This window comes from Coregonus clupeaformis, unplaced genomic scaffold (genome assembly GCF_020615455.1).
Source record: "Coregonus clupeaformis isolate EN_2021a unplaced genomic scaffold, ASM2061545v1 scaf0016, whole genome shotgun sequence".
Classification (NCBI taxonomy): Eukaryota; Metazoa; Chordata; class Actinopteri; order Salmoniformes; family Salmonidae; genus Coregonus; species Coregonus clupeaformis.
In genome coordinates this window covers 1336915-1353267 of record NW_025533471.1, presented here as the reverse complement: position 1 = coordinate 1353267, position 16353 = coordinate 1336915, and the positions used below count along the sequence as shown (strand labels likewise).

General features: G+C 47.9%; 1 protein-coding gene across 4 annotated transcripts in view; it reads left to right on the top strand.

The window, feature by feature from the left end:
* LOC121573943 (roundabout homolog 2-like) overlaps positions 1-16353 on the top strand; it is a 138488-nt gene that overhangs the window by 115972 nt on the left and 6163 nt on the right. For 3 of the 4 annotated variants that reach the window (XM_045212472.1, XM_045212470.1, XM_045212471.1), the window contains 6 exons: positions 3292-3442; positions 4943-5167; positions 5508-5704; positions 6189-6305; positions 10436-10621; positions 14272-14428. In XM_045212472.1, the coding sequence (XP_045068407.1) occupies positions 3292-3442; positions 4943-5167; positions 5508-5704; positions 6189-6305; positions 10436-10621; positions 14272-14428 (1033 nt within the window). The remainder of the gene's footprint in view (positions 1-3291; positions 3443-4942; positions 5168-5507; positions 5705-6188; positions 6306-10435; positions 10622-14271; positions 14429-16353) is intronic. The other variant, XM_045212469.1, reaches the window with a different exon arrangement.

The window sequence follows — 16353 nt, the reverse complement described above, 5'->3', positions numbered from 1 at the left end:
GTAGTTGTTGACATCAGTGGGATCGAGTGTTGGTTTTTTGAGAAGGGGAGCAACTCTCGCTCTCTTGAAGACGGAAGGGACATGGCCAGCGGTCAAGGATGAGTTGATCAGCGAGGTGAGGTAGGGGAGAAGGTCACCGGAGATGGTCTGGAGAAGAGAGGAGGGGATGGGGTCAAGCGGGCAGGTTGTTGGGCGGCCTGCAGTCACAAGTCGCAGGATTTTATCTGGAGAGAGAGGGGAGAAAGAAGTCAAAGCATAGGGTAGGGCAGTGTGAGTAGGACCAGCAGTGTCATTAGACTTAACAAACGAGGATCGGATGTCGTCAACCTTCTTTTCAAAGTGGTTGACGAAGTCATCCACAGAGAGAGAGGGGGGGGGGGGGGGGATTCAGGAGGGAGGAAAATGTGGCAAAGAGCTTCCTAGGGTTAGAGGCAGATGCTTGGAATTTAGAGTGGTAGAAAGTGGCCTTAGCAGCAGAAACAGATGAAGAAAATGTAGAGAGGAGGGAGTGAAAAGATGCCAGGTCGGCGGGGAGTTTAGTTTTCTTCCATTTCCGCTCCGCTGCCCGGAGCTCTGTTCTGTGAGCTCGCAATGAGTCATCAAGCCACGGAGCTGGAGGGGAGGACCGAGCCGGCCGGGAGGATAGGGGACACAGAGAGTCAAAGGATGCAGAAAGGGAGGAGAGGAGGGTTGAGGAGGCAGAATCAGGAGATTGGAGGGAGAAGGAATGAGCAGAGGGAAGAGATGATAGGATGGAAGAGGAGAGAGTAGTGGGAGAGAGAGAGCGAAGGTTGCGGCGGCGCATTACCATCTGTGTAGGGGCAGAGTGAGTAGTGTTGGAGGAGAGCGAGAGAGAAAAGGAAACAAAGTAGTGGTCGGAGACATGGAGGGGAGTTGCAGTGAGATTAGTAGAAGAGCAGCATCTAGTAAAGATAAGGTCAAGCGTATTGCCTGCCTTGTGAGTAGGGGGGGACGGTGAGAGGGTGAGGTCAAAAGAGGAGAGGAGTGGAAAGAAGGAGGCAGAGAGAAATGAGTCAAATGTGGACATAGGGAGGTTGAAATCCCCCAAAACTGTGAGGGGTGAGCCATCCTCAGGAAAGGAACTTATCAAGGCGTCAAGCTCATTGATGAACTCTCCAAGGGAACCTGGAGGGCGATAGATGCCAAGGATATTAAGCTTAAATGGGCTAGTGACTGTGACAGCATGGAATTCAAATGAGGAGATAGACAGGTGGGTTAGGGGAAAAATTGAGAATGTCCACTTGGGAGAGATGAGGATTCCTGTGCCACCACCCCTCTGACCAGATGCTCTCGGGGTATGCGAGAACACATGGTCAGACGAGGAGAGAGCAGTAGGAGTAGCAGTGTTTTCAGTGGTAATCCATGTTTCCGTCAGCGCCAGGAAGTCGAGGGACTGGAGGTTAGCATAGGCTGGGATGAAGTCAGCTTTGTTGGCAGCAGAACGGCAGTTCCAGAGGCTGCCTGAGACCTGGAACTCCAGGTGTGGGGTGCGTGCAGGGACCACCAGGTTAGAGAGGCAGCAGCCACGCGGTGTGAGGCGTTTGTGTAGCCTGTGCAGAGAGGAGAGAACAGGGATAGGCAGAGGCATAGTTGACAGGCTGTAGCAAATGGCTACAATAATGCAGAGGAGATCGGAATGAAATGAACTAAACATCTGGAAGAAGAGAGAGCAGGGCCTCTCTCACCAAAACTTCCACCTCAGAAACTATAATTGTTTCACTGAACCACCCGAACAAAAACTCTCCCAACTTCCACCTTTAGAAATCAGAATTGTTGTGAACCACAGCGGTTCAATGTTTAAAGGAGTAGACTCAACCCACTTTATTCAGCTAGCTAACTATGACACCATAGCTAACTAGCATGCTAGCATCCAATAACACACAGTTTAGCACCAACACTTGGTCACAACAAACCACCAATAGTGTGTTAACACACTAAGCAGATAATTTGTGTCCGTGTCTAGTTCCTTTCATAACGCAGCAATAATTCAACGTTGGCTAGCTTAGCACAAATATATTGTATTTAGCTGCCACAGTACAGCACACAATGGCTACTGTGTTGACTCTGTTCGAAAAACGTCTAGCTAGCTAGCTTCGTGCTACACCGAAGACAATGCCAACCTACAGTAACTACCCACAACAGCCCACGATGCCTAACTATGACACCATAGCTAACTAGCATGCTAGCATCCAATAACACACAGTTTAGCACCAATACTTGGTTACAACAGACTACCAATAGTGTGTTAACACACTAAACAGATCATTCGTGTCCGTGTCTAGTTCCTTTCATAACGCAGCAATAATTAAACGTTGGCTAGCTAGCATAAGTATATTGTATTTAGCTACTACAGTACAGTTAGCTGGTCGTGTTGGCTAGCTAGCAATGGCCACTGTGTTGACTTTGTTTGAAGAACGGCTAGCTAGCTAGCTTCGTGCTATACCCGGCACCGCCGAAAAACAATGCTAACCTACAGTAACTACCCACAACAGCCCACGATGCCTAACTATGACGCCATAGCTAACTAGCATGCTAGCATCCAATAACACACAGTTTAGCACCAATACTTGGTTACAACAAACTACCAATAGTGTGTTAACACACTAAACAGATAATTCGTGTCCGTGTCTAGTTCCTTTCATAACGCAGCAAAAATTAAACGTTGGCTAGCTAGCACATTAACATTGGAAACAACTCTCCACCGTTGTTAAACGTTACCAGTAGCTACCCGCTAGCTAGCTAGCTAGCCTCGTGCTTTCTCCGGGCTCCGCCGTAAACAATACTTACCTACAATAATTACCTACGGAAACCTACAATAACTACCTAAATAAACTACCTACAATACCTAACTACAACTACCTACCTACGATCAAATGCATGGTTTAAGCTTTACTCAACACCATATAAGAAGCCAAGCTTACCTCAAGCTTACCTCCTGCTAGAGAAAACACAACCTCTCCCGACCACAGCGTTCCACATCCTAAACTAGTGACCCGCAGTGTTTGTCATTTATACCCTGATGAAGACAGCTTGGCTATCGAAAGAAACGTTGTTATTAAATTATTGCATCTGAACTCCTTGAGTGTACGGCTCTCCTTTTCTTTTTCAAGAACACATATGCATGCCTCCAAAAATTACGAGGGACTTCTAGTTATGTTTGTGATATACATGTATACCCTTTTCAAGTGTATAAAAATGTATTTAGAGACCTTAGGACCAAGTCTTCCCACTGTACAGCACTAAAACAACTCTTTGTGTGTCTATGTGCAGGTAAACCCAAGCAGAAGTCCATGGGCAAGGCGGTGAAGACCCCTTCTATGAACTGGACTGAAGCCCTACCCCCGCCCCCCTCCTTTGGGGAGCTGGAGGAGTGTATGGTGGAGGATTTGCCCATAGATGACCATGAGGACATGGAGCTAGGGTGAGCACGCATGCACGCGCACACACACACGCATATAAATATACATAAGCGTGTACACATGCACACACACACACACACTTATGCTGCCTGGCACAACACACACCGATGATTACACCATCTTCTTGCTAAGTTGAAGTTAATACTGATTGATTAAGGTACAGTAGATCTCTCATATACCCTCTATGGACATTCTTTATAGGACCTGATGTGTCTCTGCTTGGCACTCAGCATTAAGGAGATAGATTGGGGGTAAGGCCCCACGATAGACTAGTGTCCTGTACCGGGGGTGTACTTGTACATCAAGCTGCCTCATGCTACAGAAGCAGGAGATAGGCTCCTGCTCCTATGAGCCGTTTTGGCTCATGCAAGGCTACTTACTATACTGTCCTATAGAAGTATGGGCCTCTGACTTGCTCTCTTTTTCCTGGCCCTTGTCTCTGCACTCTCAGGCCCTACTAACAAATAGTTCTGGGCCATGGTTTTGTGCGGAGGTTAATTACATTAGCCTAACATTGCCTATCTGTCTGACAGGACAGACTCCCCTTTGGTCTCTCTCTGTGGTCCTCTGTAGCTCAGCTGGTAGAGCACGGCGCTTGTAACGCCAAGGTAGTGGGTTCGATCCCCGGGACCACCCATACACAAAAATGTATGCACGCATGACTGTAAGTCGCTTTGGACAAAAGCGCCTGCTAAATGGCATATTATTATTAACCCCGTACGAGCTCTGGACCTCAATGCACCTTTTCTTCCAGTTCCCTGCTGAACCACATTACTGTCACACTGCAAAATGAATACACACACATTCGCCTACACACATATAAGACAATATTGTCAAGGCCAGCAAGTCAGTAATCATGAAGGTTTAGCAAGGGGACCATTCAGTTATCGCTCCTAACTGCCATTCACTCCACCTGAATAGGCTAGGCTAGCAGCTCAACTGAAGCAGGCATGAGGCTTACGAACTTCTATCTCTAACCATTTCTGACAGCTAGATTACATTGGCTCTAGCCAAGACGCTAGCAGGCAGTTAGCAATTTAGCCACTATTCCCAAGTCCCAACCCTATCTCACACATTGACCCTGTTAGCTAATGACATTAGCCTACTTTAGCCAGTTCCCCTTCTCATGTTCTTCTCTCCGGGTCACCAGAACAAAATAATCATTCAGCAGCCTTCTCATGCACCACTCAATCTAGCCCCATGCAGCTGATAGCCGTTAGCAGAGATTGGTGATGAACCTGAGTTAATGCCGTTAACCTTTGAGTTAGCCCCTGTGGCTAGCTGAGAGGAACGTTGGCCTCATGACATTACCTAACTCCCTGGCCTTGCCCATTTCCTCCATGGTCTACACATACGCATGTATGCACATCCCCCCTGACCATAGATCAGTGTTCCTAGGGGCCACGGCATCCTACTCTGTCTAAAGTGAACCTATGGAAAAAGTTAATTGAATGGTTATAAACCTTTTCTGACCCTCTCCTCCTCTTTCTCCTCCTTCCCAGGTCTGATGAGGAAGAGTGGTGCCCGCCCCTTCCAGAGAGGACCTATCTGACCGAGGGTTGTGAGGATGGTCCCGCCCCTCCCCTCAGGGGTGGCGCCTCGTCCCCCACCACCTCCTACAGTCACCAGTCCACCGCCACTCTCACGCCATCGCCCCGAGAGGAGAGCCACCATCCACCCCACGACACAGCACGCCTTCACCACAATGACGGGCAGCATCTAGCACGGTATGACATGACAAGACACAGCCTAACAAAACAAAACATAGTCAAATTCTAAAAGTCACATCATGTATGTACAGGTAGACACTGTAGCCATACAAATGGGGATAGCATTGAATACCCTCTTGTTCAGATGAATGATGTGGTAATAACATAGACTAATAAAGCAATTAATGCTTTGGTATGGTAATTGCCCAATGTCATTAACAGCAGATAGCACAATACTCATGATATTTGCAGTAAAATCTCTCCCTCAAATGAACAAAACAATAGTTCAATTGTGTAATGTAATAAAAGTATGTAATTGCTATTGCTAACCACCCTCTCTTTCTTTGCCATTATACAGTAGGTTACCTTGTGGTCCCGTCCCAGTGCCCCGGGCGCCCAGCCCTCCCCTCACCCAGTCCAACCCCAACCTCTCAGCCCAGCAGCACGGTGAGGGCTCCGAGGGGGGCACGCCGATCCGCAATGGCTCGGCCCATCGCCGTGACCTCAGCCAGGGGGCAACGCTGAGTGCTGACAATGTCAGCTCCACCACACCTGGTCAGTGATGCTTACCGCTCTGCACAAACACACACGAGTGAATGTACCACACACAGATGTGCATATACACATCCATACAGATGCTGTATCCTAATTGAATCATCCTGTTGTTTCAGGAATGTTCCTGCACAGCAGGAAATGCAAACTTGTAGTGTATTCAAGGCTTAAAAAGGCTTCTAAAGTTAGCAATTTCCACATTAAAATATCAGACTTGATTTGCAGGATTATTTTCCTGGGAGAGAAACTGGGTCAAATTAAGATACAGTATATGTACGTACATGCACGCACACACACACGCACGCACACACAACACACACAGAAAATTATGTTTTATTTATATCCGGTATGTAATTAATGTAATTCGTAATACCTAAACAAAGAGCTGAAATTACATAAGACATTGCAATGTTGTTATTTGCTTCAAAGGACACATAACCCCTTTACCTTTATAGTAATTTTTTGGTACTCTCTGGCTGACCTACAGTAAGAGCTCTGCCCTCCCCAGCAGACAACACACACACTCCCCCTGGCCAGAAGTCACGAGTGAAAAAGAAGACCTCCAAGGGCGGAGCTTACAGAAGAGAGGTGCTGAACCAAGGAGGTTAGTGTTTCAAGATTAATTAACAATGCAATAAGAAATAATAACAGATAAGAATACGAACATAAAGTAAATGGCTCAGTAGAATAGAAGTATAATACAGGAAGGCACAATTTATAGTCCAATATTTACACATAATATTGGGGAAGGGGTGATTCGCGGGCAAGTGTTTAAATTGTGGAGTGTTTAACAATCAAAATAAGAGTCTGGTAGCAGAAGTTGTGATGTGTGAGTAGCATGAATATATCAAATCAAATCAAATTTTGCACCAAATACAACACCTTACAGTGAAATGCTTTCTTACAAGCCCTTAACCAACAATGCAGTTTTAAAGAAAAATAAGTGTTAAGAAAGTATTTACTAAAATAAACTGAAGTAAAAAAATAAAAAGAAGAAAATAGAAAAATAAACAATAATTAAAGAGCAACATTAAAATAACAGTAACGAGGCTATATACAGAGGGTACCGGTACAGAGTCAATGTGCAGGGGCACAGGTTAGTTGAGGTAATTGAGGTAATATGTACATGTAGGTAGAGGTAAAGTGACTATGCATAGGGTCAATGCAAATAATCCGGGTAGCCATTTCATTAGCTGTTCAGGAGTCTTATGGCTTGGGGGTAGAAGCTGTTAAGAAGCCTTTTGGACCTAGACTTGGCACTCTGGTACCGCTTGCCATGCGGTAGCAGAGAGAACAGTCTATGACTAGGGTGGCTGGTCATATATTTGTAGGACCTTCCTCTGACACCGACTGGTATAGAGGTCCTGTATGGCAGGAAGCTTGGTCCCAGTGATATACTGGGCCGTACGCACTACCCTCTGTAGTGCCTTGCAGTCGGAGGCCGAGCAGTTGCCATACCAGGCGGTGATGCAACCAGTAAGGATGCTCTTGATGGTGCAGCTGTATAACTTTTTGAGGATCTGAGGACCCATGCCAAATATTTTCAGTCTCCTGAGGGGGAATAGGCATTGTCATGCCCGCTTCACGACTGTCTTCGTGTATTTGGACCATGATAGTTTGTAGGTGATGTGGACACCAAGGAACTTGAAGCTCTTAACCTGCTCCACTACAGCCCCGTCGATGAGAATGGGGGCATGCTCGGCCCTCCTATTCCTGTAGTCCACAATAATCTCCTTTGTCTTGATCACGTTGAGGGAGAGGTTGTTATCCTGGCACCACACTGCCAGGTCTCTGACCTCCTCCCTATAGGCTGTCTCATCGTTGTCGGTGATCAGGCCTACCATTGTTGTGTCATCAGCAAACTTAATGATGGTTTTGGAGTCGTGCCTGGCCATGCAGTCATGGGTGAACAGGGAGTACAGGAGTGGACTGAGCACGCACCCCTGAGGGGCCCCCGTGTTGAGGATCAGCGTGGCAGATGTGTTGTTACCTTCCCTTACCACCTGGGAGCGGCCCGTCAGGATGTCCAGGATCCAGTTGCAGAGGGAAGTGTTTAGTCCCAGGGTCCTTAGCTTAGTGATGAGCTTTGAGGGCACTATGGTGTTGAACGCTGAGCTGTAGTCAATGAATAGCATTCTCACTTAGGTGTTCCTTTTGTCCAGGTGGGGAAGGGCAGGGTGGAGTGCAATAGAGATTGCGTTATCTGTGGATCTGTTGGGGCGGTATGCAAATTGGAGTGGGTCTAGGGATTCTGGGATAATGATGTTGATGTGAGCCATGACCAGCCTTTCAAAGCACTTAGTGGCTACAGACGTGAGTGCTACGGGTTGGTAGTCATTTAGGCAGGTTACCTTGGTGTTCTTGGGCACAGGGACTATGGTGGTCTGCTTGAAACATGTTGGTATAACAGACTCGGTCAGGGACAGGTTGATAATGTCAGTGAAGACACTTGCCAGTTGGTCACTACATGCTCAGAGTACACGTCCTAGTAATCCGTCTGGCCCTGCAGTCTTTTGAATGTTGACCTGTTTAAAGGTCTTACTCACATCGGCTACGGAGAGTGTGATCACACAGTCGTCTGGAACAGCTGGTGCCCTCATGCATGCTTCAGTGTTGCTTCTCTCGAAGCGTGCATAGTAGTAATTTTGCTCGTCTGGTAGGCTGGTGTCACTGGGCAGCTCGTGGCTGTGCTTCCCTTTGTAGTCCGTAATCGTTTGCAAGCCCTGCCACATCCGACGAGCGTTGGAGCCGGTGTAGTAGGATTCAATCTTAGTCCTATATTGACATTTTGCCTGTTTGATGATTCGTCGGAGGGCAGAGTGGGATTTCATATATGTGTGTACAGTGCCTTGCAAAAGTATTCATCCCCCTTGGCGTTTTTCCTATTTTGTTGCATAACAACCTGTAATTTAAATGGATTTTTATTTGGATTTTATGTAATGGACATACACAAAATAGTCCAAATTGGTGAAGTGAAAATACAATTAAAAATAACGGAAAAGTGGTGCGTGCATATGTATTCACCCCCTTTGCTATGAAGCCCCTAAATAAGATCTGGTGCAACCAACTAAGAAAGGGGGACCACCAAGCAAGCGGCACCATGAAGACCAAGGAGCTCTCCAAACAGGTCAGGGACAAAGTTGTGGAGAAGTACAGATCAGGGTTGGGTTATAAAAAAATATCAGAAACTTTGAACATCCCACGGAGCACCATTAAATCCATTATTAAAAAATGGAAAGAATATGGCACCACAACAAACCTGCCAAGAGAGGGCCGCCCACCAAAACTCACAGACCAGGCAAGGAAGGCATTAATCAGAGAGGCAACAAAGATACCAAAGATAACCCTGAAGGAGCTGCAAAGCTCCACGGCGGAGATTGGAGTATCTGTCCATAGGACCACTTTAAGCCGTACACTCCACAGAGCTGGGCTTTACGGAAGAGTGGCCAGAAAAAAGCCATTGCTTAAAGAAAAAAATAAGCAAACACGTTTTCGCCAAAGGCCATGTGGGAGACTCCCCATACATATGGAAGAAGGTACTGAGATGAGACTAAAATTGAGCTTTTTGGCCATCAAGGAAAACGCTATGTCTGGCGCAAACCCAACACCTCTCATCACTCCGAGAACACCATCCCCACAGTGAAGCATGGTGGTGGTAGCATGATGCTGTGGGGATATTTTTCATCGGCAGGGACTGGGAAACTGGTCAGAATTGAAGGAATGATGGATGGCGCTAAATACAGGGAAATTCTTGAGGGAAACCTGTTTCAGTCTACCAGAGATTTGAGACTGGGACGGAGGTTCACCTTCCAGCAGGACAATGACCCTAAGCATACTGCTAAAGCAACACTTGAGTGGTTTAAGGGGAAACATGTCAATGTCTTGGAATGGCCTAGTCAAAGCCCAGACCTCAATCCAATTGAGAATATGTGGTATGACTTAAAGATTGCTGTACACCAGCGGAACCCATCCAACTTGAAGGAGCTGGAGCAGTTTTGCTTTGAAGAATGGGCAAAAATCCCAGTGGCTAGATGTGCCAAGCTTATAGAGACATACTCCAAGAGACCTGCAGCTGTAATTGCTGCAAAAGGTGTCTCTACAAAGTGTTGAATAGTTATGCACGCTCAAGTTCTGTTTTTTTTAAATCTTATTTCTTGTTTGTTTCACAATAAAACATATTTTGCATCTTCAAAGTGGTAGGCATGTTGTGTAAATCAAATGATACAAACCCCCCAAAAATCAATTTTAATTCCAGGTTGTAAGGCAACAAAATAGGAAAAATGCCAAGGGGGGTGAATGCTTTTGCAAGCCACTGTATATATGTGTGTGTGTGTATGTCTGTGTGGGTGTGTGCGTGAGTGAGTGCATGTTTGCTAAGTTGCAGAGAGTCAGTGCAGGTGGTCAGTCCAGTTTTAGTGTTCAGTAGTCTGATAGTTTGTAGATAGAAACTGTCTCTGAGGCTGTTGGTATCAGACGTCATTCTCTGATACCGTCTGCCCGACGGTAAGGGAGTGAACAGCTCGTGGCTGGGGTGTGTGTGTGTGCCTGTGTGTGTGTGCCTGTATACGTGTTTGGATGAATGAACAAACAAATAAATTAATGTGTGTTGGGCATGAGCATGTCTCTCTGTGTGTAAAGCCTACATTATGTATTTTTGCCTATATGCTTATATTTACTGTTCTTCCAGCGCAGTGTAACCCTAACCCTGTTGTCCATGTCTGTCTTCTCCTCCAGACCTCCCCCCTCCACCAGAGCCACCTCCAGAGAATGGAGCAGTGTGGGGCCCAGCAGCAGCTGTAGACTGTGACAACACGTCCCTGGACAGAGAGGGGGGCCCCGGGCTCTTGTCGTCCATAGAGAGGAGAGAAGGAGAGAGGTGCACTCCCAACAGGAAGGGATCAGGACAGCGACGCCAAGACGGTGAGTGGTGCAAATACTGAAGTGTGGTGTTCACACACATGCTCAGTCCCATATTCACAGCAAACACACAAGCCCAGCCAGAGCCTTTGCAATAGCCTATTAGCACTCACACGCAAACACAGTCACTCATTCACCCAGAAAATACTCATTCACATTTAAATTTGCTGTGTGATGTCACGAGAGGCTGTGTCCTGGAGGGACGTTACATCCCCCTCAGGTGGCTGCAAACCCAGACAGCTATGGCTCCATCTGCTGGTATGGTCGGGAACCCCACCCCTCTATGGCCAATCTTCCCACGCAGCTGAAACAAATGAGGAGCTGATGAGCTGAAGGTTGGGGAAGGAAAGAGACACAGTCTCCAACCTGGGCTCTCTGGAGGACAAGAGTGCTGCACGTCCACTTCCATGAGGAATATAAGGATTTGGAGATACTTACCTTTGGGAAATACTCACCTTTGGATATATGCACCTGTGGAAATACGTGAGAGACATTTGGAAGGACTTTTTTGCTGGGTTGGCCACTAGCTGCAACGTGGACTACAGTAAGGCTGGGGAAAAGTTATCTGAGCGAGTGAGAATTATGACTTTGGATGTGGAAGAGACATCCCTGAACTGTTAACCCTTAAAGAGCCACAAGAGAACAGAATTTTGTTATATTTTCGTTAATTTCCCAAGACCTATAATAAAATCCTTGTTTTGTTTGAACCTTGTCTCCTTGCACTACTTGAGCAATCCCGCTGAAAGCTGTGTAGCCTCTCGTGACGTCACAGATGGTGGAGAATACGGGCACGCTCAAGCGTTAATAGTGCATGTCAGAGGAGGATACCAAAGGTTTGATCACCCAGTTTTCCAAGTTGGCCGTAGGCTCCCCGCCCGACTGAAATGGAGGACATATTGAAAGCCCTTGTTGCTGGCCAGCAAGCCCAGATGCAAGCAAACGTGGCTCTCTTGGAGGAGCAAAAGAAAGCCAACCTTCTGAAGGCAGAGGAATTGCAGTTGCAGAGACAGAGGGTGGTCCAAAATACCCGCCCAATAAAGGCAAGTGACTTTATATCTAAGATGGGAGCTACCGATGACATTGAGGCATACCTGCATGCATTTGAGGCCACGGCCACTAGGGAAGCCTGGCCCAAGCAACAGTGGGTTGGTCTGTTAGCCCCCTTTCTAACCGGGGAATCGCTGAATGCTGTCCGGGACCTGGGCCCTGACCAGGTTACTGACTATGATGCCCTGAAGTCTGAGATCCTCAGCAGATATGGACTCACAAAGTTTGGTATGGCCCAGCGCTTTCACAGCTGGACCTTCCAACCAGACCAACCTCCTCGGGCGCAGATGCATGAACTTGTCCGAATCGCAAGGAAATGGCTGGATCCGCAGAGGAATACAGCAGCGGCGGTGGTGGAGGCCGTTGTGGTGGATCGTTACCTACGCGCCCTGCCTTATGAGGCAAAACGGTTCATCAGTCAACAGGCCTTGACCACGGCTGATCTGACCGTGGAAGCTGTGGAAAAGTACCAGGCCACAGCGGAGATGCTGAATGCTTCCCGAAAAGACCCCAGGAGTGCGGCCCCACCACAAATGGGAAGAACCCGTCCAAAGGACCCCCAAGGTCTCGAACCCAGCCACGTCAGGACTTATCCCGGCTCCAGGGGGAGCCAGAAACCAGGCGGGTCCAAGAAGAGTACACCAGGAGGGGGAAACTCGACAGTGTTACCGGTGTGGGGGAGATGGGACATATCTCCTGGCAGTGTGGGAAACCAGCCGATGAACCTATGCCCACTGCGGAGTCCTCCAGCTCAGCACCCACACACCGTTTTGCCTCGCTCTTGGGAGTCGTAGATGGCGGCCCAGATCGACCCCCCACCTGCCCGGTAACTGTGAATCACCATGATGTGGAGGCCTTACTGGATTCTGGTAGCCGGGACACCCTGGTGCGTAAGGATTTGGTGGGCCCAACGTGTCTGACCCCGGGGAAAGTCCTCCCAGTTTCCTGTGTCCATGGGGACACCAGAGAATACCCCATTACTGAACTTACAATGACCAGCACACGGGGAACCATACACACGACGGCGGGGGTGGTTGATTCCCCTCCCCGTCCCTGTCCTAATTGGACGAGACTGCCCAGCCTTTTACCCACTCTGGAGAGAGTCTCAGGAGAGGATAACCCGAGTACCTCGGAACCGGAGAGGCAAGACTCATCCTGGGAAGGCTCCGGTGCAATCCTCCGAGTTACTCACTCCCGCCCGGGCTCTGATAGGGATGGCAGGTGCCCAGACCGACACAGAGACGGAGCTACAGAATCTGGACAAAGAACTGTCTGGTCTGAAGGGGACCGCTGAGAGGTATCGTTTGTTAAAGCAACAGTTAGACATGAAGACAGAAGAGTTAGATATCCTCCAGGCTAAACTCCAACAGAGCTCCTTCCCTAAGCAACAGGAGGAGCTGGAGAGGCTGCGCAGGACCATCGAGGAGTGTGAGGAGACCCTGCGCAGTAGTAAGGAGGTCCAGAAGAAGGCAGAGGAGAAGTACAAGGTGTTGGAGAACAAGATGAAGAATGCGGAGGCAGAGAGAGAGAAGGAACTGAAAGCTGCTCAACAGAAGCTAAACTCTGCTAAAACCAAGGCGGATGCGTTCAGTAAGAAACTCAAGGAGAGACAACAGGAGGCTGAGTCCCTGGTCCTAGAGTTGGAGGAGTTGAAGAGAGAGCAGTCTGGCAAGCACCACGGCAATGCGGACGCCCTCTCCGGCGTGATGCCTTCTTCGCTGCCTTTACCCGACGAGGGCGTCGGTCCCGAGGAGGGGGATGTGTGATGTCACGAGAGGCTGTGTCCTGGAGGGACGTTACATCCCCCTGAGGTGGCTGCAAACCCAGACAGCTATGGCTCCATCTGCTGGTATGGTCGGGAACCCCACCCCTCTATGGCCAATCTTCCCACGCAGCTGAAACAAATGAGGAGCTGATGAGCTGAAGGTTGGGGAAGGAAAGAGACACAGTCTCCAACCTGGGCTCTCTGGAGGACAAGAGTGCTGCACGTCCACTTCCATGAGGAATATAAGGATTTGGAGATACTTACCTTTGGGAAATACTCACCTTTGGATATATGCACCTGTGGAAATACGTGAGAGACATTTGGAAGGACTTTTTGCTGGGTTGGCCACTAGCTGCAACGTGGACTACAGTAAGGCTGGGGAAAAGTTATCTGAGCGAGTGAGAATTATGACTTTGGATGTGGAAGAGACATCCCTGAACTGTTAACCCTTAAAGAGCCACAAGAGAACAGAATTTTGTTATATTTTCGTTAATTTCCCAAGACCTATAATAAAATCCTTGTTTTGTTTGAACCTTGTCTCCTTGCACTACTTGAGCAATCCCGCTGAAAGCTGTGTAGCCTCTCGTGACGTCACAGCACATATAATAATACATAAATCAATCATGCTCATGAACACCTTCTCTCACACACACTAACATATGAATACATTTCAATTCATAAATCCATCCATTAAAAAGTCACAACTTAGTACTCCCGCCTTCCTACAAGACCCTCTCATCAGTAGAATATAGCCATTGCTCTTACTCTCCATTCCCAACATGTAAATCTCTGATCCTTGACCCTAACTCTCCCCTCTCCCCCAATCCCATCTCCTCCACAGATGAGGACCTGATCCCATATGGCAAACCCAGCTACCTGGTGGGGCGGGGGGGTCATATGTCCAGCAACTGCTCCACCACAGGAAGCTCCTCATCGCGGGGCTCCACAGGGTCACGAGGGGGTCACTGCCTGGGCAGGAAACGCAACGAGGTGAGGAGGTGATTTCTGGTTCTTGGGAGCCACAATATCTGCTGGTTTTCTCTTCTCTCTTGCATTTAGTTGAGCTATTCATATCAGGAAGTGGGGCAAGAAGAGACACTACGGTAGTGGTAATAGTGCTAATACAAGGGGACCATGGTTGGTTCTTGTTCTTGGGAGCTACAATGTCTGCCGGTATTTATGGATTAATTGGGGGCTGAGAAGAGATACTACAGAAGAGGCGACCTAGGATAATGTCAGGTTTTGTGTTTTAGCTAAGACAGGGATAGGCAAATCATTATTATTTCTTTATTTCTTTATTTTGTTTTTATAAAAACATTTTAGGGGGTGGATCAGCTTTAATATTGCAAATAGATTGTGGCTTCTATCAATGTAATTGTCTGCATCATTTCCAATCCCCCATATATATTTTTTATAAATATATACAGTACAAGTCAAAACACTTGTTTGGTTACTACATGATTCCATATTTGTTATTTCATAGTTTTGATGTCTTCACTATTATTCTACAATGTAGAAAATAGTACAAATAAAGAAAAACCCTTGAATGAGTAGGTGTGTCCAGACTTTTGACTGGTACTGTATATTTGTTTATATGTTTTCCTTTATTATTTTCCCCTAACCCTACCATCCCTCCCCTAATTGGAGTAAACTAATGGACAACAACACTTAGGCTTCTACTTCCAGCTTATACATACTATAGTCAACACTTTGTCAATTTCTCTCTTTTAAAAAATTCACTTGTTAACGAATGTCAGCTCAAGATCTTTCCCTGCAGCCGCTGTATCTCACCTGGCCAAAAATGTTGCACCTTTCATAGACCATGTACTATGAAAATACATACATCATTTAATTCAAGTGTGCCCCTTTACCACGCATTGGTCTTTGTCAATAAAACAAAGTACAGATCAGTATTCAGCAAATGTATTCAGTTTCTTTACACAGCTCAGGGCATAGATAATATAACACAGATAGAACAATGAGACAGACTGTCACGATCGTCTACGAAATGAGTGGACCAAGGCGCAGCGTGCGAGACGAACATGACTTTAATAGGTAAAGTACACGAAACAAAACAAAACACGATCGTAAAGTCCACAGTGACAATGACTGTACAGGAACAAAAACCCACAACCACAAGGTGAAAACACATAGTTTAAATATGGCTCCCAATCAGAGATAACGAGCCGACAGCTGACACTCGTTACCTCCGATTGGGAGTCATTTGACCAAACAAGGAAACACAACCAAATAGACAACCCAACCAAACAGAACACAACGAAACGAACACACCCTGGCTCAACATACAAAGTCCCGGAGCCAGAGCGTGACAGTACCCCCCCCTAAAGGCGCGGACTGCGACCGCGCCTCAAAACCCCCAAACAGGGGAGGGCTGGGTGGGCATTACTCCTCGGAGGCGGCTCCGGCTCCGGGCTTGACCACCACCCTTCTTCAATCCCCCGTGGCGCCCCCGGTCCGACCTGACCCAGCTGGTAGGATCTGGACTGACGACGCGCACCCCTGGCTTGGCGCGTGAGGCAGGAACGGACCGGACCTGGCCGACGATACGCACCCTTGGGCTTGTTGCGGGGATCCGGAACGGGCCTCACCAGGCTGACGACTCACATCCCTGGCTTGGTGCGAGTAGCAGGAATGGGCTGGATCAGGCTGACGGCTCGCACCCTTGGCTTGGTGCGAGTAGCAGGGACGAGCTGAACCAGGCTGACGACTCGCACCCTTGGCTTGGTGCGAGTAGCAGGAACGGGCTGGACCAGGCCGACGACTCGTACCCCTGGCTTGGTGCGAGTGGCAGGAACGGGCTGAACCAGGCTGACGACTCGCACCCTTGGCTTGGTGCGAGTAGCAGGAACAGGCTGGACCAGGCCGGCGACGCACACCGTAGGCTCTGTGCGTGGAGCAGGAA